General features: G+C 47.5%; 12 protein-coding genes across 12 annotated transcripts; 6 read left to right on the forward strand and 6 right to left on the reverse strand.

The window, feature by feature from the left end:
- Positions 1-126: 126 nt before the first annotated feature.
- Positions 127-1,335, forward strand: N7537_006549 (uncharacterized protein; the record flags this gene model as incomplete). The annotated part of the gene is made up of 6 exons (XM_056897606.1): positions 127-350; positions 406-495; positions 560-660; positions 731-853; positions 908-1,125; positions 1,189-1,335. The coding sequence occupies 6 exons, from the start codon at positions 127-129 to the stop codon at positions 1,333-1,335; spliced, it is 903 nt and encodes a 300-aa protein (XP_056753391.1).
- Positions 1,336-2,129: 794 nt separating this feature from the next.
- N7537_006550 (uncharacterized protein) lies at positions 2,130-4,628 on the reverse strand (the record flags this gene model as incomplete). Its single annotated transcript, XM_056897607.1, has 1 exon — positions 2,130-4,628. The coding sequence occupies one exon, from the start codon at positions 4,626-4,628 to the stop codon at positions 2,130-2,132; it is 2,499 nt and encodes an 832-aa protein (XP_056753392.1).
- A 338-nt stretch (positions 4,629-4,966) lies between these two features.
- Positions 4,967-5,481, reverse strand: N7537_006551 (uncharacterized protein; the record flags this gene model as incomplete). Its single annotated transcript, XM_056897608.1, has 2 exons — positions 4,967-5,106; positions 5,424-5,481. 2 exons carry the CDS (start codon positions 5,479-5,481, stop codon positions 4,967-4,969), a joined length of 198 nt encoding a protein of 65 aa, XP_056753393.1.
- Positions 5,482-6,411: 930 nt separating this feature from the next.
- N7537_006552 (SDR family oxidoreductase) lies at positions 6,412-7,269 on the reverse strand (the record flags this gene model as incomplete). Its single annotated transcript, XM_056897609.1, has 2 exons — positions 6,412-6,605; positions 6,660-7,269. 2 exons carry the CDS (start codon positions 7,267-7,269, stop codon positions 6,412-6,414), a joined length of 804 nt encoding a protein of 267 aa, XP_056753394.1.
- A 229-nt stretch (positions 7,270-7,498) lies between these two features.
- N7537_006553 (uncharacterized protein) lies at positions 7,499-9,446 on the forward strand (the record flags this gene model as incomplete). Its single annotated transcript, XM_056897610.1, has 4 exons — positions 7,499-7,671; positions 7,722-8,405; positions 8,455-8,735; positions 8,785-9,446. The coding sequence occupies 4 exons, from the start codon at positions 7,499-7,501 to the stop codon at positions 9,444-9,446; spliced, it is 1,800 nt and encodes a 599-aa protein (XP_056753395.1).
- Positions 9,447-10,061: 615 nt separating this feature from the next.
- On the reverse strand, positions 10,062-11,201 carry N7537_006554 (putative cell wall organization protein/glutathione transferase (Gto3); the record flags this gene model as incomplete). Its single annotated transcript, XM_056897611.1, has 3 exons — positions 10,062-10,223; positions 10,282-10,746; positions 10,806-11,201. The coding sequence occupies 3 exons, from the start codon at positions 11,199-11,201 to the stop codon at positions 10,062-10,064; spliced, it is 1,023 nt and encodes a 340-aa protein (XP_056753396.1).
- A 1,251-nt stretch (positions 11,202-12,452) lies between these two features.
- Positions 12,453-14,259, forward strand: N7537_006555 (putative GABA permease; the record flags this gene model as incomplete). Its single annotated transcript, XM_056897612.1, has 5 exons — positions 12,453-12,537; positions 12,588-12,648; positions 12,700-12,932; positions 12,991-13,833; positions 13,889-14,259. 5 exons carry the CDS (start codon positions 12,453-12,455, stop codon positions 14,257-14,259), a joined length of 1,593 nt encoding a protein of 530 aa, XP_056753397.1.
- Positions 14,260-15,453: 1,194 nt separating this feature from the next.
- Positions 15,454-17,106, forward strand: N7537_006556 (protein kinase family protein; the record flags this gene model as incomplete). Its single annotated transcript, XM_056897613.1, has 2 exons — positions 15,454-15,498; positions 15,571-17,106. 2 exons carry the CDS (start codon positions 15,454-15,456, stop codon positions 17,104-17,106), a joined length of 1,581 nt encoding a protein of 526 aa, XP_056753398.1.
- Positions 17,107-18,230: 1,124 nt separating this feature from the next.
- Positions 18,231-18,683, reverse strand: N7537_006557 (uncharacterized protein; the record flags this gene model as incomplete). The annotated part of the gene is made up of 1 exon (XM_056897614.1): positions 18,231-18,683. The coding sequence occupies one exon, from the start codon at positions 18,681-18,683 to the stop codon at positions 18,231-18,233; it is 453 nt and encodes a 150-aa protein (XP_056753399.1).
- A 1,177-nt stretch (positions 18,684-19,860) lies between these two features.
- Positions 19,861-21,800, forward strand: N7537_006558 (putative MFS maltose transporter; the record flags this gene model as incomplete). The annotated part of the gene is made up of 6 exons (XM_056897615.1): positions 19,861-20,058; positions 20,177-20,380; positions 20,440-20,493; positions 20,547-20,795; positions 20,848-21,154; positions 21,220-21,800. The coding sequence occupies 6 exons, from the start codon at positions 19,861-19,863 to the stop codon at positions 21,798-21,800; spliced, it is 1,593 nt and encodes a 530-aa protein (XP_056753400.1).
- Positions 21,801-22,836: 1,036 nt separating this feature from the next.
- Positions 22,837-24,975, reverse strand: N7537_006559 (phosphate-sensing transcription factor PHO4; the record flags this gene model as incomplete). The annotated part of the gene is made up of 3 exons (XM_056897616.1): positions 22,837-23,336; positions 23,390-24,428; positions 24,478-24,975. 3 exons carry the CDS (start codon positions 24,973-24,975, stop codon positions 22,837-22,839), a joined length of 2,037 nt encoding a protein of 678 aa, XP_056753401.1.
- Positions 24,976-25,734: 759 nt separating this feature from the next.
- Positions 25,735-27,999, forward strand: N7537_006560 (uncharacterized protein; the record flags this gene model as incomplete). The annotated part of the gene is made up of 3 exons (XM_056897617.1): positions 25,735-26,410; positions 26,472-26,912; positions 26,987-27,999. 3 exons carry the CDS (start codon positions 25,735-25,737, stop codon positions 27,997-27,999), a joined length of 2,130 nt encoding a protein of 709 aa, XP_056753402.1.

The raw sequence follows: 27,999 nt of genomic DNA on the forward strand, positions 1-27,999 counted from the left end.
TAGATCTACAACAGATCAGCAAAGAAATTGCCAAGCTATATAATGCCTGGAAATCATTTGAAGCTGCTTTCACACTCCATCTTTGTCCACACTTCTATTTTCCCCTTCCTATCTTCGTCAATAAAGATGACTCAAACCTCCGATGCGAGTAAAGCCGATATTATGTCCAACTTTGCCAACGACGTTCAGCATGCAGAATGTGGAGATATTACATCTCCTTCTGCTTTTGAGGGGACCAGGTCTACAGGAAGCATCATGATATCTCCAGAACTATTTGAAAAGCTTTACTTGAATCCAAAAACTCCAGTTGCTGGGAACCTTCGGAGTATCATTGGCAATCCAACCCCGATGTATGGCAGTCGTGTTTAGGTCACCTCTGCTAGGAAACGACTGACACTAGTCTAGAGCTATCGCCGGCTTTGTCATGGCCTTGACCCCTCTATGCTTTTCCCTGATGGGCTGGAGAGGAGCTGGTCATAATGGGGCTGCTCATATGTCAGTAGTTGGCATCAGTCTAAGTTCATATTCGGGAGTGCACACTAACTCGCTATTCGTATAGTGGAGGATACATTTTTTTCGGGGGCATTCTGTTACTTGTTGGTGGGTTGCTAGAGTGTATCATAGGTAACACCTTTTCATCCGTGGTGTTCATGTCCTTTGGTAAGTGATATCGCGGCCATGGTCGTTTTCAGGCATGTGTCACTAATTACTGATGACACCAATGATTCAGGATGCTTTTACCTTACCCTCGCCGCGACTATACAGCCCTTGTATAATGCTTATGCACCCTATTCACCGTCGCCTAGTGATCCCACTGCAGGGCTCGAGACGGAGGGCTTCAATGCCAGCTTTGGTTCGTCAACTACCTCGTTTTTCCGGCCTTGCTTTTTTTTATTTTTTTTTTAAGCGAAGCGTGAACAAGAGTCTAATGAAATAAAACGTTTTACAGGATTTTTCTTAGTTTGCTTCAATATTTTATGCTTTTTTTACTTGATATGCGCCTTCCGGACCAATTTTGTCCTTGTTTATATCCTTTTTACTGTGGTCATTGGTGTTGGCTTTATTATCGCGGACTACTGGTACTTAGCCATGAAAGAGACAGCACTGGCCGAGAAGTTGCAAATAGTGAGTTATCTTGCGGTGTTTTTTCCAATGTCTCGGTATTGATGCAATCAATCTCATTTTCAGGGCGGAGGGGCTGTACTATTCGCAGCATGTCTCGGTGGATGGTATCTACTCTTTTCTTTGTTGCTTGAAGCCGTGGACTTTCCTCTGCGGCTTCCCGTGGGTGACCTCTCTAGCCATGTCCCGGGATTATCGCAACTTAAGATGTGAGGTTGTTGACAGTTCTACCTGATATACCCTGTTCGCGCGTGCGTACAAGAGGTTCGAAATGCGGGTTGATTGGTCACGCAAAATCGAACGTAAGAGATGGATATTCAGTGAAAGACCAATGTCAAATAATGCAAAGGTGCCTTGGATGTTATAGTTTTGGTTTTGTTTACTCAATTTCCTTTTCAATGACAAAAAAAGCCGGTTACCATATATCGGTGCAATATTTGTACTATCCTATAGCACAGGTAGTACCTCGGACACAAACTGAAAGCCTTGCCGATTTTTCGCCAAGTCGCCTAATATTTCTGTAGAACGAAGTCATGTAATAGTTGAGACACGGCGTTGATTGGGTTACATCTTATCCTTTCATCCGTACTAAATCTAAATCTAAATCTAAAATCTGCGTTACGCTAAATTTTAATTGAGTAGCTTCTAGACCTTATGGTAAACCAAAGATATAGCCTCGCTGATCTCCGTATACCCAGCGGAGCCGACTGGGAATCCGGTCCCGATCGTGCGGAGCCGATTGGAGGTCGAAGCCAAATCTAAAAACCAAAGCGGACCCGACTGCCCTGAGGTACTCTCTCTATGCGAGAATTTCTACCCAACCACGAATGACCGGGAAGGGGGGTCGCAAATATACCATGCTCTTTTCTTTACGGATATATGTGTGAAACGAATCAAGCATACAAGCATACCAGAATAAGCATACATTGTGTAAAATTTTGTTATCATAATCCCATATCAAACGGATATACGAGATTCAAAAGAGCTGATCTTGGCTTGTCAAGAAATTAGTTCGGGGTTCGGCACTTATTCAACGATTCAGATAGTACTATGGAAATAGCCTCAGCCATCTCCGACTTAGCACCCAGGAACCGGAGTGCTGTAACACAATTCTCGAGTCGTGTAAAGCTAACCTGAAGCGCTATGCTCTCATGATCAAAGACGAAACGTTGGTACTTCTGTAGCTTTTCCGTTTCCTTTAAATGAAATATTGAAGCTTTTGTAAATGCCCTAACGAGAAGCACCGTCCAGGGTTCAGTCAAAAGTGGGCTTTCATTGACGGCGAAGTGAAACCCCGGCAGTTGGTTTAAACCGATTCCCCCCAAAGGCCGAGGTGTCAGGACAGCTGCAAGGTCTGCCATGTCGATTGAGGTTTCTTTCCGGATTTTCATTACCATGCAGGTGTTTTGACGCTCTACCATGGCGTCATTGCAACCAAGTCTGTTCATATCCACGAACTCGATCAGGTCGGCCAGCATGAGTGAACCAAGATGCCAGGGGATACCAATACACGGAAACCAGCTCTTAATCCGCGGAGGGACTGAATCGTAGTGCCGCACTAGGTCACGGAATAAAGCCCCGTGCGTCTTCACCCAGTAGCGATACACACGTATCGTGCGTTGAATAATCTCTTCCACGATTTGGTTGCACTCAGCATTTCTCAAAGAGTTCTGAAGATATGAGATGTAGCGGAAGAGAAGCACCTTGACAGCTGCTGACCTGGAAACGGCTCTAGTCACAACCTCGTACGGGCAAGGCCAACGCAGGGCTAATGCCTTCTCCGTATCCTCTTGGGCGTAGAGGTCAAGTTCCCATCGACTACTAGAGATTGGGTTCTGGATATGATTTTGCACTGCTTTCTGTGCAGCTTCGTGTTGACATTCTTCATCAGAAACAACGACTGGCCGCTCATTCATGGATGAAGAGACCGTGTCAAACATGATTGCGAGCCAGTACAAGAGACCGACCGTCCGGGCCTCTTCCGTGCTGAACCCTCGAGAGACTTGCTCCTCTATTTTGGTGCTGTGGTTGTGGACAGAACCTTGAAAGCCTGTCTGGCGCGCTTTGAATCGGTATTTGAGCGCGTGGATTTTGCGAACCCCTCGCTCCATAAATACGGGCGGTCCCTCCCGATCAATGATTTTCATGACCCGTGACAACGTTGAACACTTCAAACTGTTGTTCTGATCCGCAGTGCTTTGCCTCTCTGTGCACGCATCATAAGAGTTGTTTGACGACGGCTTCTGTATAAGACCGAAAATCAGCTCAGCGAAAACCACCCTAAAACACTCCACCTGGGAGACATCTTGAAGCGCCTGGTTTGCACATTCCCAAACGGATCGATGTAGAGTTTGCCCAAACTCATCGTGCAGCCCTTCATCTTCATGCCTATTTACCAGCCAATGACCATCCCAGCGCCGTCCCCCCTGTGCCCACTGCGTAGCAAATGTCATGATAGATAACTCGAGGGCCTTAGAAGCTGCTCGATTTTCAGATACAGTGAGATGAATCAGCTTTGTCAACCGAGCGGATCGGTCAAGCTGTTTGATACGATGGTACATGCGGTTTGACCATGATACGCCCCATTCAGGCGTTATTTGCCCTCCTAAAACCGGACTTTGGTGAACGGAGAGGTGCTCGTGCCACCTCGGACCCATCTTGTATGGGCATGTATCTTCTGCCAGCCAGCAACTGAGGTTGTTCTCTAGAACATCATGGTAAATTTGCAGAAGGCTCTCAGATATGAGTAATCGGTTGGAATTTTCCATAGCAATATGGCCTGCACCAAATAAAGACAGTGGCATGACAAAGTAGTCTTGCGAGTTGCTGAAATATTTCCATTTTTTGTGGTTTCTCGACAGTTCGCTTTGGCCCCTCTCACACGCTGAAGATATGGAGTAAGCCGGATTAGGACTGTACGAAGACGCTTGAGAGGTATCAGGAATAAGGCTTTGTGAATTAAAGTCCGAGTAGTGAGAGTCGTTAGAGGCAGAATCGGCCATTTCTAAATCCATGAGGCTATCCAAACCGTTATCTTCGGTCTGGTCCACGTGCTTGTTGTCAGATACAGCTATGCCGTTTACTTGTCCTGAGTCCCCTGGGTGCAAACAATTCTCATATCCCGCAAGAGCCTCCACGATGTTTGAATGGCCAATGAAACGAGGGGCAACAGGCGTGGACAGCGCGTCCCAACCAGCCAGGCTATTTTCTGGGAGAGGCGCATGTAAAGTCTCTTTGGATGAATTTTGGCAAGTCACCATACAAATGGGTGTTACTGACGCCTCGATCTCATTCTCTGGTGGCTGGATTCGCTGCCTTTTGTCCTGGTGTCGTTCATCATCCAGTCCAATGTTTTCAGAGCGCGAAAGGCCCTGCCCGTTCGTTGGACGATGACCTTGGCCCCAGTGAGGGTTCAGACCGCAGATTTTGTTTGTCCTGATGCAGTACGAACATGGAGAGACTAGGCCTAAATCTTTGAGGTGAATATTTCTTAGCCAGCCGTTCATATTTGCGTGAGAACACTATAAGGGATGGGTGGGTGGCAGGGAGGAGGTTGTCGGGGGAGCGTGAAACGCACCATCCTGCATTCCGAGATTAAGCAATTCAGCTTCCATGAATACGGCATCGCCACTATTTCGGAGGTAGCCATCACAGGCTTTCTTGGATTTCTTGCACTGCTCGCAGGAGTGATTTTGACGTCTCTTCGCCATGGCTGGATAGAAAGGAGTTTACAGTAAAAGGACGACTCTTTCGGGCACCCAGCGAACTATCCCTCGAGTTGGACTAAGCAATATGTTTAAAGGCAACGAGGGGCCCGTCTAAGATGTTGAAAAGGGCCTGGCTCTCAGCACAAGGGATCTAAGCCTAATTCACCCCGAGTCCGTGCACACTGTGTTGTGCGGGGTTGCGGGGGCTCGTCCCAGTCTAGGAGCCTAAGGCCCATAGACACAAGGAATAGCTCCCATCCATGGGCCTTGTCGCAGTCTATATACGATCTTATTCTGGTTGGTATATTAGTAGTCATACAATTCTTACCATGTAATTTAGCGGGTTCGAAGAAAGAGATAAGGTATATAGTATAGAATTAGTATAGAATTAGTATAGAATTAGTATAGAATTAGTATAGAATTAGTATAGAATTAGTATAGAATTAGTATAGAATTAGTATAGAATTAGTATAGAATTAGTATTAAATTACTAATGCCTCGAAAGGAAACCCTATCCTAATACCGGAATATATTATATATCTTTACCTACTTCATTATTTTATTAAAAAAAACCTAGCATGACAGGACTCATACCCCACCATTCATTCCTGTAGCTTGATGAATGAACCCACCACTGTCCGCCATTCTCCATTCTTTTCACTGGATTTCACTGGAAAACACAGTTTCTTTATAAATTTCTTCCTCTCTTCTCGATTTCCAGTCTATGAACCACGCAATCCGTTTACAACGTCGCCCTTTATACTTTGTGGACCTATTGGGGGGTCAGATGACCCCCCAAACCGATTCAGATAGTTTGGCGTCAGCCTCACTCCCTTCCTCTTTCCCTCCTTTCTCATCGTCCGGTTTTTTTTTTCTTTTTTACAGAGATCTCAATTCATGCAAATTTCTCTGCCTTTTGCTCTTTATCTATAGCTACTAGAGAATCTAATTGTCTCCGCAGGTTTATGTTCCGTTGAGATACCTCACTAGCATAATGACGGCAACACTACCTCCGGAACTGTTATTCCAGATCGCCACTCTTCTGTAAAATGCTGAAAATTCTCTAGTTCTATGCACCAGTGTTTGTCGCCTACCAATGCAAATTTGACGAGATTGAAAATTGGGAAGACGTGATATGCGATGTCGAAGCGGGATGGGGCTGGCCGGATTTTGGGTCGTGCGGAAGCTTAAGGATATTAGGATAGATAGTATTAGCGATATAGAACTACTAGCTCACCGGCGTGTGTCAAGTACGGCTGAGCGGACGGGAAGCCCTGTTTTCCACACCCTTTGTGGCTGTATGTACGATGTTACGTGTGGGAGAAGATGACAGAACATGAGGTTAGTGGTATGATACTAAGTGCTGTCCTAATTTAGTTTAATGTTCTCCTAAGCCATTGGGCTATTGATGAATAATATGACAGATTCCACAAATCATATATAAGGAAGCCAAAGACCCTCTGAAGCGCTCTATCACTCTTTGGGAGTCTGTCCATGATCCTATCCTTATGAGTGTCCATTCAATTCACATATATAGAAGTTAGATACAAACTCCGATGCAACTCATCCATATCCACAGCCCTCATACCCACCTTTCCTTATCTCCATGATGGCTTAGGAGTAGGCCACTGGTCTCCGCATCCAGACGCTCAATCACCTGGAGGCACTTTCTAACACTCTCCTCGGGCTGAATCTGCCCCTTGAGATTAGGCTCGACTGCCTGAAACTGCTTCAGCATGACCTCGAGCCCTTGCACTACCGGGGGAGGTTTCTCTCCTACGATGATATTAGTGTCCATGATTGCCTTGTTGTGAAAAAAAGGCCACTCACCCTCCCATGTATCAACCCATCCAGGGCTTAAAGCCAACACCTTGATGCCCCTAGGTGCAAGTTCTGCTGCGTACTTGGCGACTTGGACATTCATCCCGGCTTTTGCGACAGAGTACGCGACAGCATAGCTAACACCACTCTTTTTGATTAAATCCAAATCTGCCATGGCGCTGGAGATGTGCACAATCTTCTTCTGGATACCCTCCTCAATCAAAGGTAGGAAGGCGTTTGTCGTCCATATACCGCCATAAATAGCCGTACTAAATGGGAGGTCGAAAATTGCTCGAGTGGCTTGAGCATCAAAGGGAATCTGAGTCGGGTTGGAGGACATGGTGGTCATATCAACGGCGTTGGAGTTGTGGATAAGCACATCTAGTTTACCACCTGTGACGGCGGCTGCGGCCGAGGCAGCCTCAAGAATGGACTTTGGGTCTGTAACATCGCCTTTTATAACGTGCACGTTCGGATGATTGAAGGCGAGCTCAGATATTTCGGGCGATTCGGGGTCTCGCACAATAGCCAGGACCGTGTTGGTCGTATCAGCAGCGAGTTGGCGCACGAACTCGCGGCCAATGCCTTTGGAGGCTCCGGTGATGGCGTATGAAGACATTTTTGATTTTTATTCAAAGTAAATATATATATATTTCAGTGATGAATGTGTTGATTTATTGCTGATACCATTGCGACATTCGTTCGATGTATTTCCCTTTTATATAGTTGACTGTACTTCGGCGGATTACAAACCGTTCCGACCGGATGGTCCGGTTTTCCCGGTCCAACTGCACCGGCCAAGGGTCAACCGGTCGTTCCGTTTCCTGCCCCGTTCCTTATGCGACATCATGAATGCCACAATAGCTACAGTCAAGAGAAGGGCATGCGTGGCGTGCACGACTGCCAAGGCCAAATGCACGCCACAGGCCGTCAACCTGTGCCAGCGGTGCGCCCGTTTGGGAAAGTCATGCACGTACCTTGACCTTCCGCAGACCAAGCGGAAGCATAAGGCTGCACCGAGGTAATTCCCCCAAACACACATGGTACTTGTGGTATTAATTATAAATGTAGCCGTGTGGAGGTGCTAGAAAAGAAGGTCGACCAGCTGACGTCGCAGTTGGCTGCCTTAACCCGACAGAACGGGCGGTCTTCGCCCGATACTTCTAATCCGCTCACCAACAACTTGGGCTCATCTCGTGACCCCGAGCTGGATTCGACAAACATTGCCGCGCTGCTAGAGGTTGCCCAAGACCCGTCCCACGGCCTCGATCCGCCGACCAGCTCCATTCTAGAGGGCCAGCCGTCTATCGTAGATCAAGGGTTTTTGAGTGAAGCCGAAGCTGAACGCTTGGTTGCGACTTTCCAGACTGACTTAGTGTCCACGTTTCCCTTTGTATTGCTTGCGAACGGCGAGACAGCCACTCGCCTTAGGGACCGAGAGCCTTTTCTATTTTTGTGCATTTTGGCCGCGACCATGGGTAGTGCGCATCCTCTGCGCAAAATTGTTACCGAGGAGATTATGAGGCATGTTACGTTGAGGGTTGTGGCACGGTCCGAAAGGAATCTCGAGTTGCTCCGTGGTCTGTTGGTTCACATCGCATGGTACTCATATCCTGCAGAGAGATACCACCCGCAACTTTTGCTGTTGATTCAGCTTTGTGTTTCTATCTTGTATGATTTGGGACTTCACAGAAAGTCTAGTCCGAATTTGGATGAGCAGCGGGCGCTGCTTGGTACGTATTGGCTGTCGGTTGGGTGAGGTTGTCTGCCCTGATAGATGTGGCTTCGGCTAAATATATATTAGTTTATGTGGCACACTTGGCCGGCCGATTATCATGAAGCATGATGTTCGAACCGATGAGTGCATTGAGAGTATAGCATCTACCAGGCATCTGTCAGATCGGTGGATTGCGCCATTTATCCATCTACAGTCGTTCTTGGCAACGGTGGATGAAGTTTACGCTTCAATGCAGCCAAGCGGTGGAAGTGTGCTCGTTCAAGTTACGCGCGGCTCTCTGAGGCGGAAATTTGATAGCGTGAGGGTATGTGTAGAAAAAGATATCTCAAGCTGCCCTTCATCAACAGGTGTGTCTTGGACCCAAAGTGGCTGGTGGAGCTTGACTGACCGTTGCAGCGAATGCAATACGCACTGAGATACAATACGTGGAGATGCGGCTCGAGGAATTATCTCTTCGGGGCGAACTGTGGATTGCGGAGCCTGCCAGCGCAGTCCGGACAACTATGCTGATGGGTATAATCCAGCGAAGCAAGGAACTCATTCACATGGTCAGAAACCTACCAGTGTCGGAGATTTCCCAGATGACAATCTCAACAAGTGCTCGTATATGTGCCGCTGTGGGCTACATGCCCACTGCAGTATTGACCCTTCTCAATCTCATTACTGGCCCTACCGACTCTTCCATGGAAGCCCAGGTGCAAGCCGTTGTTGACGCAGCAGAGTATCCCAATGTTGTCATAAAGCTTGCCAACGCGCTGGAGACGAAATGTGAAGGACTGTCTGCTGCAGACAAAGAGACGGACATTGTGGGGAGCCTTTGCTCTAAGATGCGGCTGCTAGCACGTTGTTATCCATATCAAATCAGGGCAATTGTTGGAAGTGCGCTGTCCCAAGACGTAAGCCAGGATACGTCTATGACAGCCGTTCACACCGATGAGGTTGCTGTGACACCCCAGCTCTGGCCGGATGGGTCTACCTACGGCGATCTGGGCGACATGCTCCCTGTCGACGACATCCAGTGGGATTCTCTATTGAGTGATTTTACTGGTTTTAGCTAGCATAGTTGATATCCAAGGATGTGGCTTTGTGAAATATGTCACAAGACAGTCGATACAGCAGATGATCAAGGTTCCCACAAACACGCCTAGTTCATATTGCATAGAATTATTCCAGTGAATCGTTAATATACATCGTGTGAGGCACAACACAACGCCCAGGTATAACGGCCTTAAAGCGTGGTCTTTCAGTCAAGTCTATCTTTGATAAGAAGCTGTATAGAAATAGTGTTCTGATTGGTAAACTTGGGGAATTCATACTTGTAAGTTCCGGTCAAAGAATTAGGTAAAAATATTGGAAGTCTCCGACGGGTGGAACGGATTCTTTGCAATTTGTGGGGGGGGGGGGGGAATTTCCGGTTGAAAATGGCGGATACTTATCTCCGCTCCTATACACCACATATGACGGACGCCATCCCAACTAACCAATAATATTAGGGCTCAGACTCTAAGACCGATCTCATGGTGTTATCTGATACGAGATTGAGCATACCAAGGAGGGGAAATATGAGAATGAAAAAAAGCAAAGATGAAAAGTATATACACAAAGACGAAGAAGGATGACTCCGAAGGCGGGCATAAGTTAACATCAAACACCTTGACAGCCAATATTCATCACTAGAGATCGGGAATCGTAGTTTCATAATCCAACACAGCGGGGTGCTTGACCTCGCCGACGGCCAACTTGTTCCAATCCTCTTCAAACCCCTCCTCGACATCAGGGAAAGGACCCATAGGCGTGACTGCCTTTGGATTGATATCCCCATGACTCTTTGTATACTGTATCAAGTCAGTTGGGATCAATGTCAATTACTATCAAATAGGTATGTCAACATACGTTTTCTTTGATATGTAGAAAGTTTGTCGAGTCCCTCGCCGCTTTAACATTCCAATACATGCCCTTGAGCCAGTTATTCAAAACCGGATAATCATGTCGGATGGTGCCTAGGTTGCACTTGAAATGTTGCACGTACACCGTGTCAAAACGGATCAATGTTGCATACAACCGGATATCCAGCTCAGTTAAATCCCGACCGAGCACAAATGGGCCACCATTGTTTGCAATAATCTTCTCGAGTTTGTTCAAGGCCCCGAATACAGGAATGACATTTTTGTCGTAATCTTCCTGCGAGGATGCAAAGCCTGCTTTATATACTCCAGCATTGACATCAGATTGCAGCCATGGGGTGACTGCGCCGATTTTATCTCGCAGATGTATCGGGTAGAGGTCAATTGTAGCGAGCGATGGTGGGAGTAGCTCATTGAACGCCGTGGGGAGCCATCGAAGAAGTTCAGCACTTTCCTAACGACGATATCCGATCAGTACAGATTTACTGGCCCAGACTTCGCCAAGTGTTATACATTGCAAACCGCCGTTCCCGTCTTCTTATCCCACAGCAACGGTACCGAATACCGTCCCTTGTAATCCGGATCGGCTCGGAAATAGATTTTGTGCATGTAGTCTTCACCAAACAGGTGATCAACTGTCGCACCAGGATACTCATCATCAGAGGCTGGGAACCGCCATCCTGGCCAACCTTTGGCGTCACCCTTTGGGTACGGCTTGACAATGCTGATGTCAATGAATTCGGTCAAGCCTTTTAGATGACGGACAAAATTTACGCGATGGGCGAAGGGACAGAAGAGACCGATATAGAGGTGGTAACGGCCTTTCTCGGCGGGGAATTGCTCACTCGGGATGACGCCATGCCAGCCGTCAGCAGTTGCGGGGTCGTGGGTTGAGGTTTGGAATGTCATGGCTGTCGATATAACTGAGAAATTGGGTTCAAATGTCGGCACAGATAATTTGGGAAGTGTTAAGTTGTCTAGGTATGAATGTTCAGTTCAGTTCAGGTCTTTGGTAACGTGCGGAAGCGTTCCGCTAATGTGACACCATCGCCAAGATTTACGAGGGATCACCAAATGTCATTTGGATATAGTTTTTGCTCACGTGTCTCGGTTTTATAAAACTACACATTACCCATCACGATCAAACTTGGCCCTTTTGCCCGTTCTCAAACTCTCATGCAATCTGCAACTATTGGCCAACCTCGGAGAACTTGCCTAGCTGCCGAATCTTTGCGTTTCGGGTGCCCTAGTTAGGTGAGATGCAGGTTTAGATTGAGCCTTAGAGCCAATCAAATCCCATAAGAGGGGTTTCGGCCGACGATCCATTTTTCCAGATAACTGTTTCATCTTGTTGTATGTGCAATTAGTATATTCTTTGAGATTCTTCATAAGTCAAAATAAGAATAGTCGGCCACTTATGCGGTTTTGTCATATCTTTTTAGATGTGTATACCAAGGCGGTAAAAAAAAAAAAGTATACTTTGTGCAACAGATTTTGATATAGATTTAGCCTCAGAGAGGTGGTTATAGGGATATTGAATTCATTCAGTGATCCTTACAGAATATTCCTTCTCGGAGCCTTCCGGTGGCTTTGTATGATACATATTAGGAGTTAAGGGGCCTTTTGGCAAAGGTGCCTTAAGTTTAAAAGTAATACAAAGCTCTAGAAAATAGTTATATCTTGGACCTATAATACATTTTATTTTGATATATGTTTTCAAAAGGGCAGGAGATCACGCTAAGAAGAATGGGTCTGGATGGGGGCAATAATGGAGACAGCCTATAGAAGAGGGAAGTGGAAGATAAGAGGGTGTATACATTTACAAAGTACAACAACAGCTAAAAACTAAGCAACGCCACATAATAAATGATAATGTTTCTTCCAATTACCCAATGCCTCCAAGGCTTATCAAGTCCCTAGGCGCTTCTCTCCCCGCAAAGAAGCTGGTTGGCAGCCGGGCCCCACAGTCATCGCGCAGACCTTCTCAATTAGGAAGTCAAGAACATTTATCTTATCACATTGTCGGTTTGGTTACTCTGGGGTTATGACAAAAAGTATGGGGTGTGATCTGGGTGTTCCTGGATGTTCCTCGTTGATAAGTTGTCTCAACCCCCCTTTGCTGGGCTTCATTCTAGCTTATTGTTTTTGCCACTCGCAGTCATGTCAATTGAAGACGAGAATCAAAAAGTGTTTCAAGGCACACCGAGTGAAGATGTTCGTCTGGAGAATTTGGGATATGAGCAGGGTATGTCTAAAGAGGAGAGATACTTTGTGTTGCGAGGCTAACCAGCGCAGAGCTCAAACGCTCTTTCGGTTTGGTGGGGATGATTGGCTTTAGTTTCAGTGTTGTAACATCGTGAGTTCATCGCTCATGACCTAGCATAAGTTTACACTAATCGATTCCTAGATGGACGGCACTGAGTGGTGTGTTCATCGTTGGAGTAACCTCCGGCGGTCCTCCGGTTATGGTCTTCAGTTTTCTCGGCGTTAGTCTGTTGACTCTAGCCGTCGCAATCCCTATGGCAGAGATGTGTTCGATGTATCCGGTAGCAGGTGGTCAATATTCCTGGGTTGCGGCACTCGCTCCACCGAAAATCGCTCGAGGCCTTTCGTACGTGACAGGATGGTTCATGCTAATCGGTAAGCTTGTTTCTTAAGGTGCGCCAACACCTACCTATGGGTACTGATTTGGAAATAGGTCTCTTGGCTATGGGTGCTACGAACAACTCAATTGCGTCCAACTTCGTCTTGGGGATGGCAAACCTCGTGTTCCCCGAATTCGAGATTCAAAGATGGCAAACCGTGCTTGTTGCCTACCTTGTCGCATTCCTCTCTGCCGCTGTCAACCTCTGGGGCTCACACTTCTTGCATCGGATCTCGAAAGCAATTCTTATCTGGAACGTCGCCTCCTTCGTCATCGTCACTGCCACAATTCTTGCCATGAACGACCACAAGCAGCCCGCTTCTTTCGTATTCCAGGATTTCCAAAACGGAACTGGCTTTAGCACTGGAATGGCTGCGATTATCGGTGTTCTCCAAGCTTGCTTTGGCATGTGTTGTTATGATGCCCCTTCTCATATGACCGAGGAGATGAAGTCCGCGTCGAAAGAGGCACCCAAGGCTATCGTTCTCGCTGTTATTCTGGGTGCCGTGACTGGATTCGCTTTCCTAGTGACTCTTTGCTTCTGTATTGGCGATATTGAGGCCACTGCCAACACAAGCACCGGGGTGCCTGTGATTCAAATTATTTACGACTCCACTGGAAGTAAGGTGGCTACTTGTATTCTGTCGAGTTTGATCTCTGTGATTGTGATCGTCGCAGGAAACAACATTCTTGCCGAAGGCTCGCGATCCGTCTACGCATTTGCCAGAGATAATGGCTTGCCATTCTCCAAGTTCTTCAGCAAGGTGGAGAGCAAAACCCACGTGCCTGTCAACGCCGTGCTTCTCACTCTCGTTGTACAACTTGCTCTCGATGCCATCGAATTCGGTACTACCACTGGCTTCGAGACAGTCATCGCCATCTCAACTGAAGGCTTCTGTAAGTTTGATTCCCTGCATTCGATGCTTTCTTTATTAATAAAAAAAATTCACAGACTTGTCATACGCAATGGCCCTTTTCAGCCGCCTAGCTGGCTACTATACCGGTCATGTAACCAAGCTCGACGGTCCATACTCATTCTCTGTCCCGGTCTCCATTGCGCTTAATATCATCGGACTCCTCTTTCTTCTCTTCGCAGCAATCACCTTCAACTTCCCCAGCGAAAATCCGGTTACTCACGAATCAATGAACTATACTAGCGCCGCAATTGGTGTTGTTGCTCTCATCAGCGGTATCACTTGGATCACAACAGGTCGCAAGCAATTCTCGGGACCTGGTGCAGTGAGTTTCTTGAATGGTAAGAACACTGCGACACAAAATGTGGTGGGAGCGGATGCGGAGTGTGAGGATGAGAAGAAAACTTGATGTCAATATTGTTATACCACATGTATTTATATTTATAATATCTTTTCAAGAAGGTGACTGTGCGATATAGGAATGCACTCCTTGTAACATAAATATATATTGTAAAACCCCAAAGACAAATTGAAGTAGTAAAACATAACCCCAACCTGACCATATAGAAGATGAAATAGGATCAAAACAATGGAAGGCAATGATATGCAGAAGGTTAATATAGAAAGCAATCGTGTCACGGTGAATTAAGGTCAGGGTCACCCTAGTCAGAAGGGTGAGAATCACCGTAAGTTGACAGAAAAGGTCCACTTCTGCCAATGGAGACGGAAGATTGGAGAAGTTATCGAAACAAAATCTACAATAGCATCAATACAATGATGATAACACTTTCTTTCACAATATCCCTTAGATTTTAAGCAACGTTGTCGTAGTGTGGCTTAGCTACGGTCAGGCCGGGCCGGGACCAGAATTGTATACTCTTCAACATTGGACTATAGGATAGGTTTTGGCGCTCTTGGCTTCGAAACGAAACAAATGTGATATGTAAAGAGGTGATGGGGCTCTCCTTGCTGAAATTCGTCTGACGTAATATGAAATGCGGGGGGCCAGGGGTTTATTGGGCTTGAGGCTCAAGTTCTGTAAAGTTGAAAACTCCAAAGGTCCAGATGGCTCGGATTCCTGATATAGTTCGCGATTTTGAGCTAGAAACGCGCTTTCTGCCTGGTTGCAGTGATACCATTCATACCTACCATGAATCCGACCTGGCTTCTGGACGCCGGCTTGTGGTTCGAGCGGAACACTGGCAACGGCAACGGGAGATTGGAAGCGGTACATATGGAAACGTATGGCTTGAGAGATGCATCGAAGGGGGTCGTTCCGGCGTGAAAGTTCGAGCAGTCAAGCAGCTTCCAACGGCTTATAGTGATATCAACTATCATCGTGAGTTGGAAGCTATAACTAGGTTTTCACATCCAAAAGTATCTCCCCCAGACTCTGAAAGAAATTTTCAAAATTGGGTCTAAAGATATATAGTATGAACGATGTTTTACCACGTCTTTCGGGTGGTTTAAAAGCCCTACCTATCTCTTTATCGCTATGGAATATCTTGAACATGGAGATCTGCTGGTCTATTTAAATAACAGACCGCCACTTCCAGAAACCGAGGCAAAAGTGATTGCTTTTCAGATTTTGGAAGGACTCACTATGATGCATGGCAATGAGTTTGTTCATGGAGATTTGAAACCAAACGTAAGTACTCGCCGATACCTCTTTCTACAGGAAAGGTTTTCTCCCTCTTCTCTTCTGACATTCATGTCCTAGAATATCCTGATCAAGTCATACCCACCAAACATGTGGTGGGTCAAACTCTCGGACTTTGGGTTAAGTAAGCGTGTCGAAGAAGCATCGGGAGCTTCTACTCTAAAGGGTACACCTGGGTATATAGCTCCAGAGCTCTATAAGTTCACCGAGCGGGGGACTGCTTATGCTCCTGACATTTGGGCTGTTGGTGCGATGCTGTTTTTCATGCTTCTCAAAAGACCTGCCTTCGAGGTCTTGGGGCATCTTTTCGAATATGCGACAAGAACCGAGGATTTTCCAACTCAGTTGCTTGCTGAGGTTGGCACAACTGATCTCAGCATTGAATTTATATCCTCGCTGATGCGTGCGAGACCGAAGGACAGGCCCTCGGCTGATATGGCAATATTGCATGAATGCCTCAGACCGATGTACGATCATCTTTCGAGCTCGCAGATGCCCGGCTTTACACAGCCAAGCCCTCAGTCGCCAATTGAACAAATGGCTGAAGATTTTGAGTCGGAATTTGGGTCGTGGGATACAGGACCTTTGCTTACGCTGGGTGACTCCCTTCATCAAAAACCCAATGATCAGCCGAGTGCTCTAACTACGGAAAGCTGGGATGTTGCAGTGCACCGTCAGACAATTAGTGGTTGCGGCGGCGTGGTCCGACCGATGAACAAATTTATTCACCGAGGCTTCGCAGGGAAAATTTCATTTTCAGCCGACAGCAGAGTTTTTGCTATGGCCGGGAACAAGGGGATTATCAGACTCTGGAATACCTCATCATATTCCCAGCTACCTGGGTTAAAGGGGAAACTGTGTATTGCCTTCTCGCCGGACGGAAAATTGATCGCAACATGTGGAATTTTTACCTACATACAGCTGTGGGATGCCGTCACCTTCACAGAGGTCGGGCATACCAACCTCTCCGATTACCCTCATACTGTCGTGTTCTCTCCAGACAGCAGGATGATCGCCTATGCGATCAATCACAAAGTAGTTGTGCAAGAGGTCTCCGGGGGATCGAAACGTCGCATAGCCAATTGCAACTTTGGTTTTCGAGATAAAGACTCACCAAGCTATCTCAGCTTCTCTCCTGATTCAAAGTCTGTCTGGTTTGCGTGTTTGTACAAATACCAGATGCTAGATATTGACCAGGATCTCACCAGCCGTACTTTCAGGCTACCTGTTCTGGGCAAAACCATAGGTCTGTCCACCGACGGGAAATATTTGGCATATCTAGATAATGCGAAAAAAGCGCATATCTGTATACTGGAACTTTCTACGAAAGATGTTGTGCTGAAGATCGAGACCGGCACACAGAACCCCACGGGCTTGGCCTTCTCCCCTAACAGCAAACTACTTGCAGTATCTCTCAGTCACTCTTTTTCACTTGGCAATCTCAGTTTGTGGGACATTGAAACAGCAAAGAAACTCTCAGAGATTGTACCCAATGATCGGATCCGATCATTGGCCTTCTCGCCTGATGGTACTATGCTCGCATCGACGAATAGTAATGGCTCTACTACGCTTTGGGGTGCTGATACAAGAAACTAGCATGAGTATTAATGTGTAGTTTTGGGGTATTTCGGATAGATGAGAATGACTGGAGTTTGGAGCTTGGGCACCTAAGATAGTAGCAATCTACTAGTTAGACCAAATGCTAAATAGGCATTCCCTTCGTAAGCAGTAGCTATACCATACAACTTTTTGGAATTTCATACTCTGCATAGAATTAACATCTACGGCCATAGATTTCATTGCTCTCAATCAATCAGGCACCTTGACGTCTCCATTCTCAAGACCTCTCTCTATTAACAAAGCACAACCAAAAACCTCTACCCTCATAAAGGTGGCACTTTATAATCTTGCATTTAGTAACATTTACTAGGTTTTATAGGTTAAGATTATGCAAATATGTTAAATATGTACAACATAGATTCATATAAAACCATCAGTTTTCATTTCCATCCATTTCCATCCATGTTATATTTTAGTTTATTAAACTTACTCCATACGACTCCATCTATGGATTAAAAAAAAGTGGACCTGCGCGGGATTGAACCACGAATCTCCGAGGAACAGGCATGAAAACTCCCAGGAGGGATGTTTACATAAGCTCGGCGCCTTAACCATTGGGCCACAGGTCCTATGTCGCAACTCCGTCGATGACGACCCACATTATATGATTTCCTTCTCACAGTGCCTGGTCTCAACGTAAAGCCTGTCTCAGCTTGGGGCACCTGATTAGATGTGCAAGTACCACTATCCTCGCCTCTGTTCAAACCACATCAGTCTAATGAATGAAGAATTCGACTCCAGGACACCAGAACATTGCATTATTTAAAAGTCATGGAGGAGAAAATAAAATTAGATAAAGTAAAATTCGGTTGATCTAAGTGGGTCACGTGTGGGGCTTAAACCCTACCCTACATACGGCATAGCTGAATCCCAAACAGGATCCAACAGAGCATCTTGCCACTTGGTATATTATTTTTATCACTTTTCTTAGGTTCTTGGAATTGGTTGTAACCTTGTCAATTATGCAGATACAATAAACTCGTCTTCAAGATGTACATCTCTGTGCATAGTTATCTTGGTCTTTATCAATATTAATCCCTAAAAATGACGCTTTGTACTCTTAATAATGCCTTGAATTAATTGATGTCATTTGATTTAGGTTAAAAGCATGGGTATGTGAAGTAGAAAACTCGATAGAACAGCAAACAGCTATCTATAAGTACCGTCCCTCGCCGAGGCAGTGAAGCAGTGTTAGGAGTCGCAAGACCGAAAACATAGTCATAATCCACAAAAATGCACCCAGCTACAAAACCATCCTTATAGCTCTTAGCAATCTCTACAACACTGTCAATCCATTGCTGACAGCGAGGGCTGGAATTCACGACCGGAAATGACATTTTGAATGGCTTCTTCGCCTGCTTGTTAGATTCCGAGTTGACCACGACTTCTTCACCCTGGAGGCGTTCAATCACCCTGTGCATGAAAACTGCATCGCAAAGGTAGCGGTCTCCATCGAAAAGCTTGACTGTGATCCACTGCAACCCTGGGCCTGATTGATAAGGCTCGAGGATGGCTCGACCATTCTCCCTGAATACGCCAGGTGCGTACGGCATGACGTGCGGCCTGGCTATGTAAATTGACGGCTTGGATGAGTTAAATGGCCAGATCGGATGAGTTTGTTGGTTTATGCTGTACGTGCGGCAGTGAAGCGTGCTGTGTGGTGGTAAGAACGGCCGTGTTTATATAGGTCGTTTTTAAGGCAAAGGACTATTTTCGAGTACTCAATTCGACCTGATTTGCTCTTATTGTGATAATTTCTTTCGTCTGGTGTTTCAATGGTTATTTATTATGGAACCAACAAAGAAACAGTACATAACTGTTTAGACGCTAGAGCCCTAGCAAAACAAACCCCAGTCCGACATGGAAGTGTAGCACCTCGGCTTTCCCAGGGAGTCCGAGCTTTTCAGGCAGATCTCTGACCTGTTCTTAACACCCCATAACCCAAACCGCCACCACAAACTGACCCACAAATGGTGAAATGGAATGCCCATGAAAATAGTCAGGTGAGGATGGGTCAGACTGAGATGTTTTAGCGGTGAGATGTAACCATATGCAGTCATTTAGCCGATTAGACTGTGGCGTTTCCCGTTAGTCTATAAGTGGGTTGAGACCAAGTCGTTTACATCCTGCCATGTCGTATCCGCCCCCTGTATGTTTTCTCTGAACCAATCATCACCATGAACCTGTCTTTCTCTTTATTTCTCCCTCTCCGGGGCCCCGCATCCAAATTTCACGGGGATTCCCCAGACATAGGGCCCCCCATACTTTGACCAGTCAAACGCCTAGGCTCACTGTATTTTAAACTTCCTCCGGCCTTCCCTCCCAAGCCGGTTACTCGCAAACGCCACCAACTCTCTGGTCAGCCGATTCCCAACGCCCTCGGCGATGGCTAACCTTTTCTAGTCGCAACTAAGCCTCCAACACATTAGGTTCGGCGCCTGCCCAGGTTCGGGTAAATTGCTTCTGTGACCGTGGTGCTCGGTTTCGGGAAATGGGTAAAACCCCGGCGGGACGAGGTTGCACCCCTGCTTGTCTATTCGATCGCTGACTTGTTTAACCAGGTCTCAGGTGGCATAATTAATCCACGTATCACGCGCATACCGTGCAGCTCAAGAGACGCGCATATGGATCAAAGAATATAAGACCCCCAGCTCATCCTTATTTTTCTTTTTCTCCGAGCTTTTGATTTCCATCCCCTTTTTGGCCTGGAGATAGCAAATATTTCCAAAAATGGCGTCGGATCTCGACAAAAGCGATGAAGTGCACGGCGAGAAGGCCGCCGTTGAGCAATCTGAGATCTTGGTCAAGTCGGATCTCATGAACGATGCCTTCGATGGCGAGAACCGCGAACATGAGATGTCTACGTGGGAGGCCATTAAGAGCCATCCCTGGGCTTGCTTATGGGCATTTACCATGTGCTTCACTATCGTGAGTTTTTTGTATTAATTTTTTTATTGATTTCCCCGCATTTCGGGTTCCCCAGATCCCCAGATCCCCCCATATCTCCAGATCTCAAGATCGTATCAGCTGATGTATCCCCAATCAGGTTATGGAGTCGTTCGATATGTTCCTGAATGGTAACTTTGTCGCGCTTACCGCTTTCAAAGATCATTATGGTGTCGACGTCGAGGGACACGGTAAAACTATCCCAACCAAATGGCAGAGCAGCCTCTTTCAGGCCGGCCAGTGCGGCGCTTTCGTCGGCGTTTTTTTAGCTGGTCCTATAACAAACAAGTTTGGATATCGCCTGGTGAGCCACAATACTCTAGTCGATAACCTTTCTTCGGGGCATTTCCTAACTTTCTTTAGACTACCATCTTCGCTTTGCTCCTCATGAACGCCACAATTTTTGTTTCCTTCTTTGTGAGCAAGCCACCCCCTTCCAATTGCTGAGCTCATTCCCTAACGCCGTTTAGGCCAATTCGCTCACCCTCCTTGTGGTCGGCCAAGCCTTAGAAGGTGTCCCTTGGGGATTCTTTATTGCAAACTCCCCTGCTTATGCCAGTGAGATTGTGCCTCTCTCCCTGAGAGGTGCCTGCACGGCTACTCTGCAAATGAGTTGGTCCATTGGTTCAATCATTGTCGCCGCCGCAACCTACGGCTACAATAAGCGCAATGATCAGTGGGCTTGGCGTGTGCCTCTTGCCTTGCAGTGGATTTTCCCTGTCAGTCCTCTCCTTTTGAAATCACGTGTTTACAGGCGCTGACTCCTTCTAGACCCCCCTTTTGGTCCTCCTCTTCTTCGCCCCCGAGTCACCTTGGTGGCTGATTCGCCGCGGACGCAAAGATGAAGCCCTTCGTTCCCTCAAGCGTCTTGGTAGTGACTCTCACGAGCATGCTCAGCAGAAACTCGCCATGATAGAGCGAACCGTTGAGATCGAAGCTCAAATGGGTGGTTCCCCAACTCTCCTTGACCTTCTCAAGGGAACCGATTTAAGACGAACAATCATTACCTGCTTGATTTACGCGTCACAGAACTTCGCCGGTAACTTGATTGCCAACCAGGCAACTTACTTCTTCGAGCGTGAGTGACTTCTTTCCCTCTCTGACCAAGTTTCAACCCGCAGTGGATGGCTGACTCCATATTAGAGGCCGGCATGGGTCCTGACCGTTCATTCCAACTTAATCTGATCAACTCGTGTCTTCAATTGGTTGCCAACATAATCTCTTTGCCTCTAGCCTCCTCATTTGGTCGCCGAACTATCTATCTCTGGGGCACAGCTACCAACATCACACTTCTTATGCTTCTCGGCGTCTGCGCCTCTATTCACCAGAATCATGCGACCAACTACGCGCAGGCCATTTTGGGAATCATCATCTCCTTCGTGTTTGCCGGCAGTCTCGGACCCATCTCATACACCATCATTGCCGAGACGTCATCCGTCCGTCTTCGCGCTTTGAGTACCGGTGTGGGTCGTGCCGCGTACTATGTCGCCGAGATCCCCATGATCTACCTTGCCTCACAAATGCTCAACCCTACTGGATGGAATCTCGCTGGAAAGTGTGGTTACGTCTGGGGAGGCACTGCTTGTGTCTGCTTTGTGTCGGCCTACTTCTTCCTTCCTGAGCTCAAGGGTCGCTCTTACCGTGAAAGTGATATCTTGTTCAATCGCAAGATTTCTGCTCGGAAATTCAAGTCGACCGTTATTGATGTTAGGGATAACGAATAAGGAATGGCGATATACGGGAATGAGATATGCTTTTGTTAGCTTCTGTGGCGTGTTAGCTCAGGAGAATTTTATTTTTGGAGACTATTAAGTCCTCGAGTACACGTTGCAAGCTTTCTCCTCAGTATATGTGCATAGCAGATACTTTTGCTGCACTTAACCTATACATAGGCCATTATTACAGGGGATACTAGCAAGTCTACCACTAGGAAGACATCACCATCATCACCATCATCATAATGTAAAATATATATGCACTTAATTTTAAACAGGTCAGACAGGAAATATGATTTTGACACTCAGTTCAGTTCAAGGCTTCGTGTTCACTCCGGTGCCACATCTTTAGCATGTTTTTGATAACCACGAGCTAGATCCTAGTATATAGTTTTCTAATATTGCAGTAATAGCCTCCTACTTATGAGCAAGATCCTTATCCAGTTTGGCGGGTACCTAGGAGGTGACATACAAAAGTACGTGTAGTAACCGAAGCGGCCATACCTATAGCTTAAAAGGTAATATTGGGTGGTCAATCAGAGTAGGTTCCATTTAGTATTTGCCACGTAGTTATAAAGTAGCGAATATATTACAATGAACCGTCGCATTGATCGTCGGTACATTTAGGGGGGGACAATCTAGAGGGGGACAATCTAGAGGGGTACAGGGCAGGGTTACACGTGGACGGAACTAGTGTGCTGTTCCTTATTGGGGTAGCTCCCAGATGCTTGTCTCTATTTACTGAACAAAATACGATGGGCATTACAGCGGAAATGAAGAGAAAATCAAAGGACCCGCAGAGGTTACCGGGTAGGTAGAAATAGTAAAAAATAGATGGTACAAGCAAAGACGAGCCACCCTTGTAGTTCAAACCCCGACGCTATCAAATCACATTAAAACATAGATCATAGATCCATAACATAATTGCGCGAAACCTCCACCCGCGGATAGGGATTATCCTGTTTTCTGATCTTCCACCAGTCCATAGATTGCGTCACTATGTAGGCAAGTAGAAGACTTGGTCATATTAGTTAATACGGTCTGATCACGCCGGACTCTTCGTCTCTGAGTCGGCAACATCATTTGGGGTCTTCTCAGATTGAGTGGAAGTTGACGTTGAGCTTTCCTTAGAGGGCTCGCCCGACAGCTTGGCCTCGGCGGCGGCCAACTTGGCAGTGGTTGTGTCCAAAGTTGTCTTCAAAGCTTTGATGTAATCAATGGCCATCTCGACGGCGGTGGCCTTGCTGATGGCCTGGTTGGCCTTTTCTTTCTCTTTTTCCTTCTCGTTGGCCTTGCCACCGGATTCTGCAGCTTCCTTGGCGTTGCGGGCATCAATGAACTCCTGCGGAATAAGAAGTTCAATCTCCTTGAGCGCATTGTTGATTCGATTCCGGCGTCCCTGCTCTGCAAGCTTGTGATTCGTCCGCTTAGAGCTTAGGTTCTCTGCCAGAGCCTCTGGGTAGCTCACACCCGATGGCAAAGTGCCGTCGAGGATGTGTTGGTAGTTGGACTTTGATGCGAGGTAAAGCGCATCTTGTGACATGCCTAGGATACGGTTAGTATGACAGTCATGGAATACAATTCGGATCAAGACTCACCCTCGCTACCTTTCATAAGTGGCTGGATGCTGGGACTAATCTTGGGCCGCAACTGTGGGCTGGCCTGGGTGGAACTCATACTAGGTCGTTTCCGACTAGACGCGGACCTGGAATCTTTTCGAGGGACCGGCCCACTAGGAGATGGCATTGCACTTGTGCGTGGACTGGGAGCAAGAGAAGCGCTGGGAGGTTTATCGTACGTCGCGGACAAAGGATCCAAGAAAGGTGTCCCATTCGAGGGGATCGACGGAGTCCGTACGGCTGTATCGATGCGGTTGGGTTTCGGACGCAGCTGCGAAGGAGCGGCCGCCTCTGGAAGTGATATATCTTCCATTATGTCATCTGGGAACTCGGCTGGAGGCTCTGCGAGCTGCGCTTGACCGCGGAACTGTCCTGCGGGGTCTTGCGAATGCTGATTCCGCTGGATGCGCATCAAAAGCGCAGGGGTGGCAGCAGTACCGGGCGAGGAAGATTTAACATGGGGAGCAATTGCAGGGGACATCCGAGGGGGAGGAAGAGCGGGAGGGGGCATCATCGGTTCTGATAATGGCTCGGGGGATACTGAGTCCTGGCCAGAACCCTCGTTGCTGCTGAGCTGAAGTGAGCGGATATCCTGGTTTTGCGGCTTTGTGGAGTTCATCTCCTGGGTAAGGCTATTGTAGAACTCCTCCGAATTGGTTGCCAAAGTGCTGCGTTTGCGCTGCGCCCGAATAATAGGTGATTGCTTGACCTTCCGTGTGTTATTGAGTCGGGTAGTGGCCGGTGATGGCCGGTGACGAGTGTTGGGCTTCCGAATGATGCTAGGAGAAGGTGGAGCCGAGGTTCCGGGGAGGGGGTTGACCTCCGCAGTAGTGGGAACGAAGCCCATATCCGATACCTGTCTTGCATGATACTGGTAACTGCTGGATTCGGCATTTTGGGCCTCCAGGGCGGGAGAGGTGAGAGGTGTGAAGTATTCGCCGGGGATTGTGTATTCGGGGAGTCGAAATTGGTTCTCCAGAGGCGTCATAGCCGGTGAGATAAGAGGAGTGTAGAGGGCCTTACTCGTTAGCCAGCAGATTCATCTTGGTATTTTTGTCTGAACTAACCTGTTCCTCGTTGATGCGTGAATAGCCATCGTACATATCCGGGGTTTCATCCACGCGCTGGGGGTATCGGGCAGTGTTGCCATGCATCTCAATACTGTTCGGGGTAGGAGGGACCATGTTGTGGCCCTGCATGTATTGTTGGTGCGAAGGCGGTTGCGACATGGGTGATTGCTGCGCGCAAAAGCCCGGGGTCATGTGGGGAGTTGAGTAAGGCATTGGGTGGCCTTGGGTGTGCGACTGTGTGTTATCATTGAAATCCATGAGGCCCTCCATCTGGCCCGAGTATTGCACGGCATGCGATCGTAGGTGAGCCATATCTGAGTCCGGGCCGGTGGTGGTCGGTAGGGAATGGGAATGTTGCATATTCCCTGGTCCGTGCTCGATTTCGGGAAAAGGCATGTTGAACTCGAACAAGTTGGAGAATTCTTCTTCACCAGGCGCAGTGATGAGATTATTCTCATGTAGCTGCTCCGGCCATGACATGGCTGGTTGTTCCATTTTGGTGTAAAAAGAGAGATATCCGGGTAGGCAGGCCAATGAGGCCAAGAAAGAAGGTGCTGAAGTAGAAACCTTCACAAGAGAAGATCGGAGAAAAGGAGAATCCGAGGAAATTCAAATGAGAGATGAAGTGGAGAATCAACTCGGGGCGGAGACAGTACTCCGTGGTCGGCAATGAGACCTTGCCACTGTGTTAGATCTTGAGACGGGGCGTTGCCTTTGCGCCCTTTTAGTCTTATTTCTGCGCTAGATGCGCGTGTGCTAATAGGTGCAGAGAACCTTGATTAAAAAAAAAGTACTAGCTTGATTACTACATAAGTACATATATGTACGGAGTATTCCGTGTAAGTATTTCGTAGTCCAATTTCCCTTCTTTAACCCACAGTGGAGATACGGAGTACGGAGGACGTTCCGGGGGACATTATATTGATAAATTGGTATATTGATTTTATATTTTATATTTTACATTTTATATCTAACTAATAACTACTAACTAATAATCTACATTTGAAGTCCATTAAATTATATATATATATATGCAAAGTAAATGTATTAAGCAACTTCCCAGTATAAATCCATGCATGGATGCCTCAGGCATGAATCAAGAGGGGTTTATCACCTCGTGATGTTGGCTTACCTGAGCAAGTGACATGACTGACCATGACATGATCACCTTTAAACTTCCGGTCCTAGAGAGCTTGACCTTTGTTGACTCTTTCAAGATTGTTCAGTATCTTTCCCATGGGAAATGCCTTCATAATGAGACCTATTCCGGACCTCCCATTCTCTCGCAAATCCTCCGACCATCCCTCCTCTCCATCCCTCGATCCCCGCACTGCCACCCCTGCGACTTTCTTCTTATCGCGCAGTCCAAATATCGCGGATCATGATTCCACTATATCGTTAGATAGCCCTGAAGACGTCAAAGAGAATGTGTATGGAGTACAAAGCCTAGATGCCTCTCTGTCCCAATCAGAATTCACATCCTTGCCCCGCGATCACTCTGCAGACAGCTTGAAGCAGGCAACCGACGATTTAGAATCCCACCTCGCACAGCGCCGGTCAACGCTGAAGCCGTTAAACTCAGACACCGGGGAATCCTCTGTACATGCATCTCCCATTCATGCAATGTCTCGGCCCTTGACTCCGCTTACATTGGGCATCCCCGATGACCCATCCTCACTGCCCAGCAGCCCTAAGTCTATATCCAACCAGTCCTTGCGGCCACTCGATGATATTTCTATCACGGATGAAATCAATAGTCAGGCGATCGGATCCGAAGATGAGGACGAAATGCTCCATGGGTCTCCATTTTTGGCTCCAGGTGGGGCCTCCCAGCTTATCATGCCAAGCATCAAAATGCCAAGTCGACGACCGTTTACTGAGCGAGGAAAAGCCATGGGCCGATTCAAGGTTCTTCTAGCTGGTGCTCCCGGTAGGTTGCAACACTTTCAGAGAAATTCACACAAGCTAATTGTTTCCAAAAAAAAATTTAGGTTCCGGTAAGACCTCATTGATCAAGTCTATTGTGCAGACATGCGACGATATCGTACATGTCGACACCATCCCGCAGGTGGCCTCTTTGGGACGCCGCAGACTTTCCCGGCCCCGATCTCGGGGGACATTGACTGCTACCGCAGAAATTTATGCTAGCACCAAACCTTATCCGTCATGGTGGTCGGATCTGGAAGATTCGCGCGTGCTCCAGCGTCGAAAGAGCATCGGGGAAATTGTACTAGAGAGGAACCTCTGTTTCGTGGACACACCTGCAACAAACTTAAGCCGGGCAGGCCAAAGCGACGCTATCGAGCAGTACATGAGACAACAATTCTTCCGTGCCACCAATGCACTCAGTGGGTCTAGTGTTGATTTCCAAAACTTATTAGCCGGGAATGGTGGATCCCAGGTGGATGCCATCTTATATTTGATTTCTAGAGGTAGGGTTTCTTTATTTTCTATTTCCGAGGAAAAGTTGCAAAATTAACCCGGTCGCTAACGTTTCTACGTATAGACACCCTCTCAACAGACGTGGAATGCATCCGCAAGCTCTGTGAGCTAAGCAATGTAATCCCAATAATATCCAAAGCAGACACCCTCACCCAAACTCAAATCACCCACTTGAAATTCCGATTCCACGAAGAAGCTCGTGAGGCCGGAATCAAACCATTCCTATTCGGTGACCCCCCGAACGGTCCAGACGGGCTCGAATCCCAACCCCCATATGCGGTCTCCTCCGAGAAAACAATCGACACTGAAACAATGGATGCAAGCACCCTAATGAGTCCAGACTATGTTCAACCACTCGTGCCCTCCGAACTAGACGCCCTAGTCAACAAAATGTTCGATCGCGATAACCTAGCCTGGATGCGCCATTCCGCTGCAAAGAAACTCCTTCAGCAACGCATGGACTCGTATTCATTCCCACCCTCAATGCCTGCCGCCAGTGGGTCCGCATATGCATCTAGCAGCTGGCGTTCCGTCTCGGGAACCTCCATCTCCCTCGACTCCCCACCCGGCTATGCCATGGCCCGCATCGCAGACCACACCCAGAATGAGGAGCGTATGGCGCAGGTCCGCCTCGCCCAGTGGGCGACCGATCTGCAGCGCAGCTTACAGAACGAGCGCGATCGATATACCTCGCTGGCTCGCGGTGAGCGCGCTGTATGGCTCACCGAGCGGCTGGGCGAGTGTGTTGTGGACGGCTCGTTAGTGCCTCTTTCGCAGACCCCGGGCTTCTGCGGGCTGCATGGCCCTATCCGGGAGAAGAGTGGTGGGTTCCAGGTCATGCGATCACATGCTGGTTCCGGGGCATATCGCTTCACGAATTTCAGTCCGCATGACCCGCTCGGCGTGGTTGGCTGGATTGACGAGCTTGGCCACCGGAGCTGGATGCTTGTTCAGATTGTTGGGAGTGTAGGGGTGGTTGGTGGATTAGCACTCTGGCTTGCGCGCACTTGGGGTTTGCCGACGCGCAGTCTTTCGGATTTGCGGGTTGATTACTGGTGTGGCACTATGGAACGGTAA

Source organism: Penicillium hordei (assembly GCF_028827395.1).
Source record: "Penicillium hordei strain IBT 12815 chromosome Unknown utg000003l_segment0_segment0, whole genome shotgun sequence".
Taxonomy (NCBI): domain Eukaryota; kingdom Fungi; phylum Ascomycota; class Eurotiomycetes; order Eurotiales; family Aspergillaceae; genus Penicillium; species Penicillium hordei.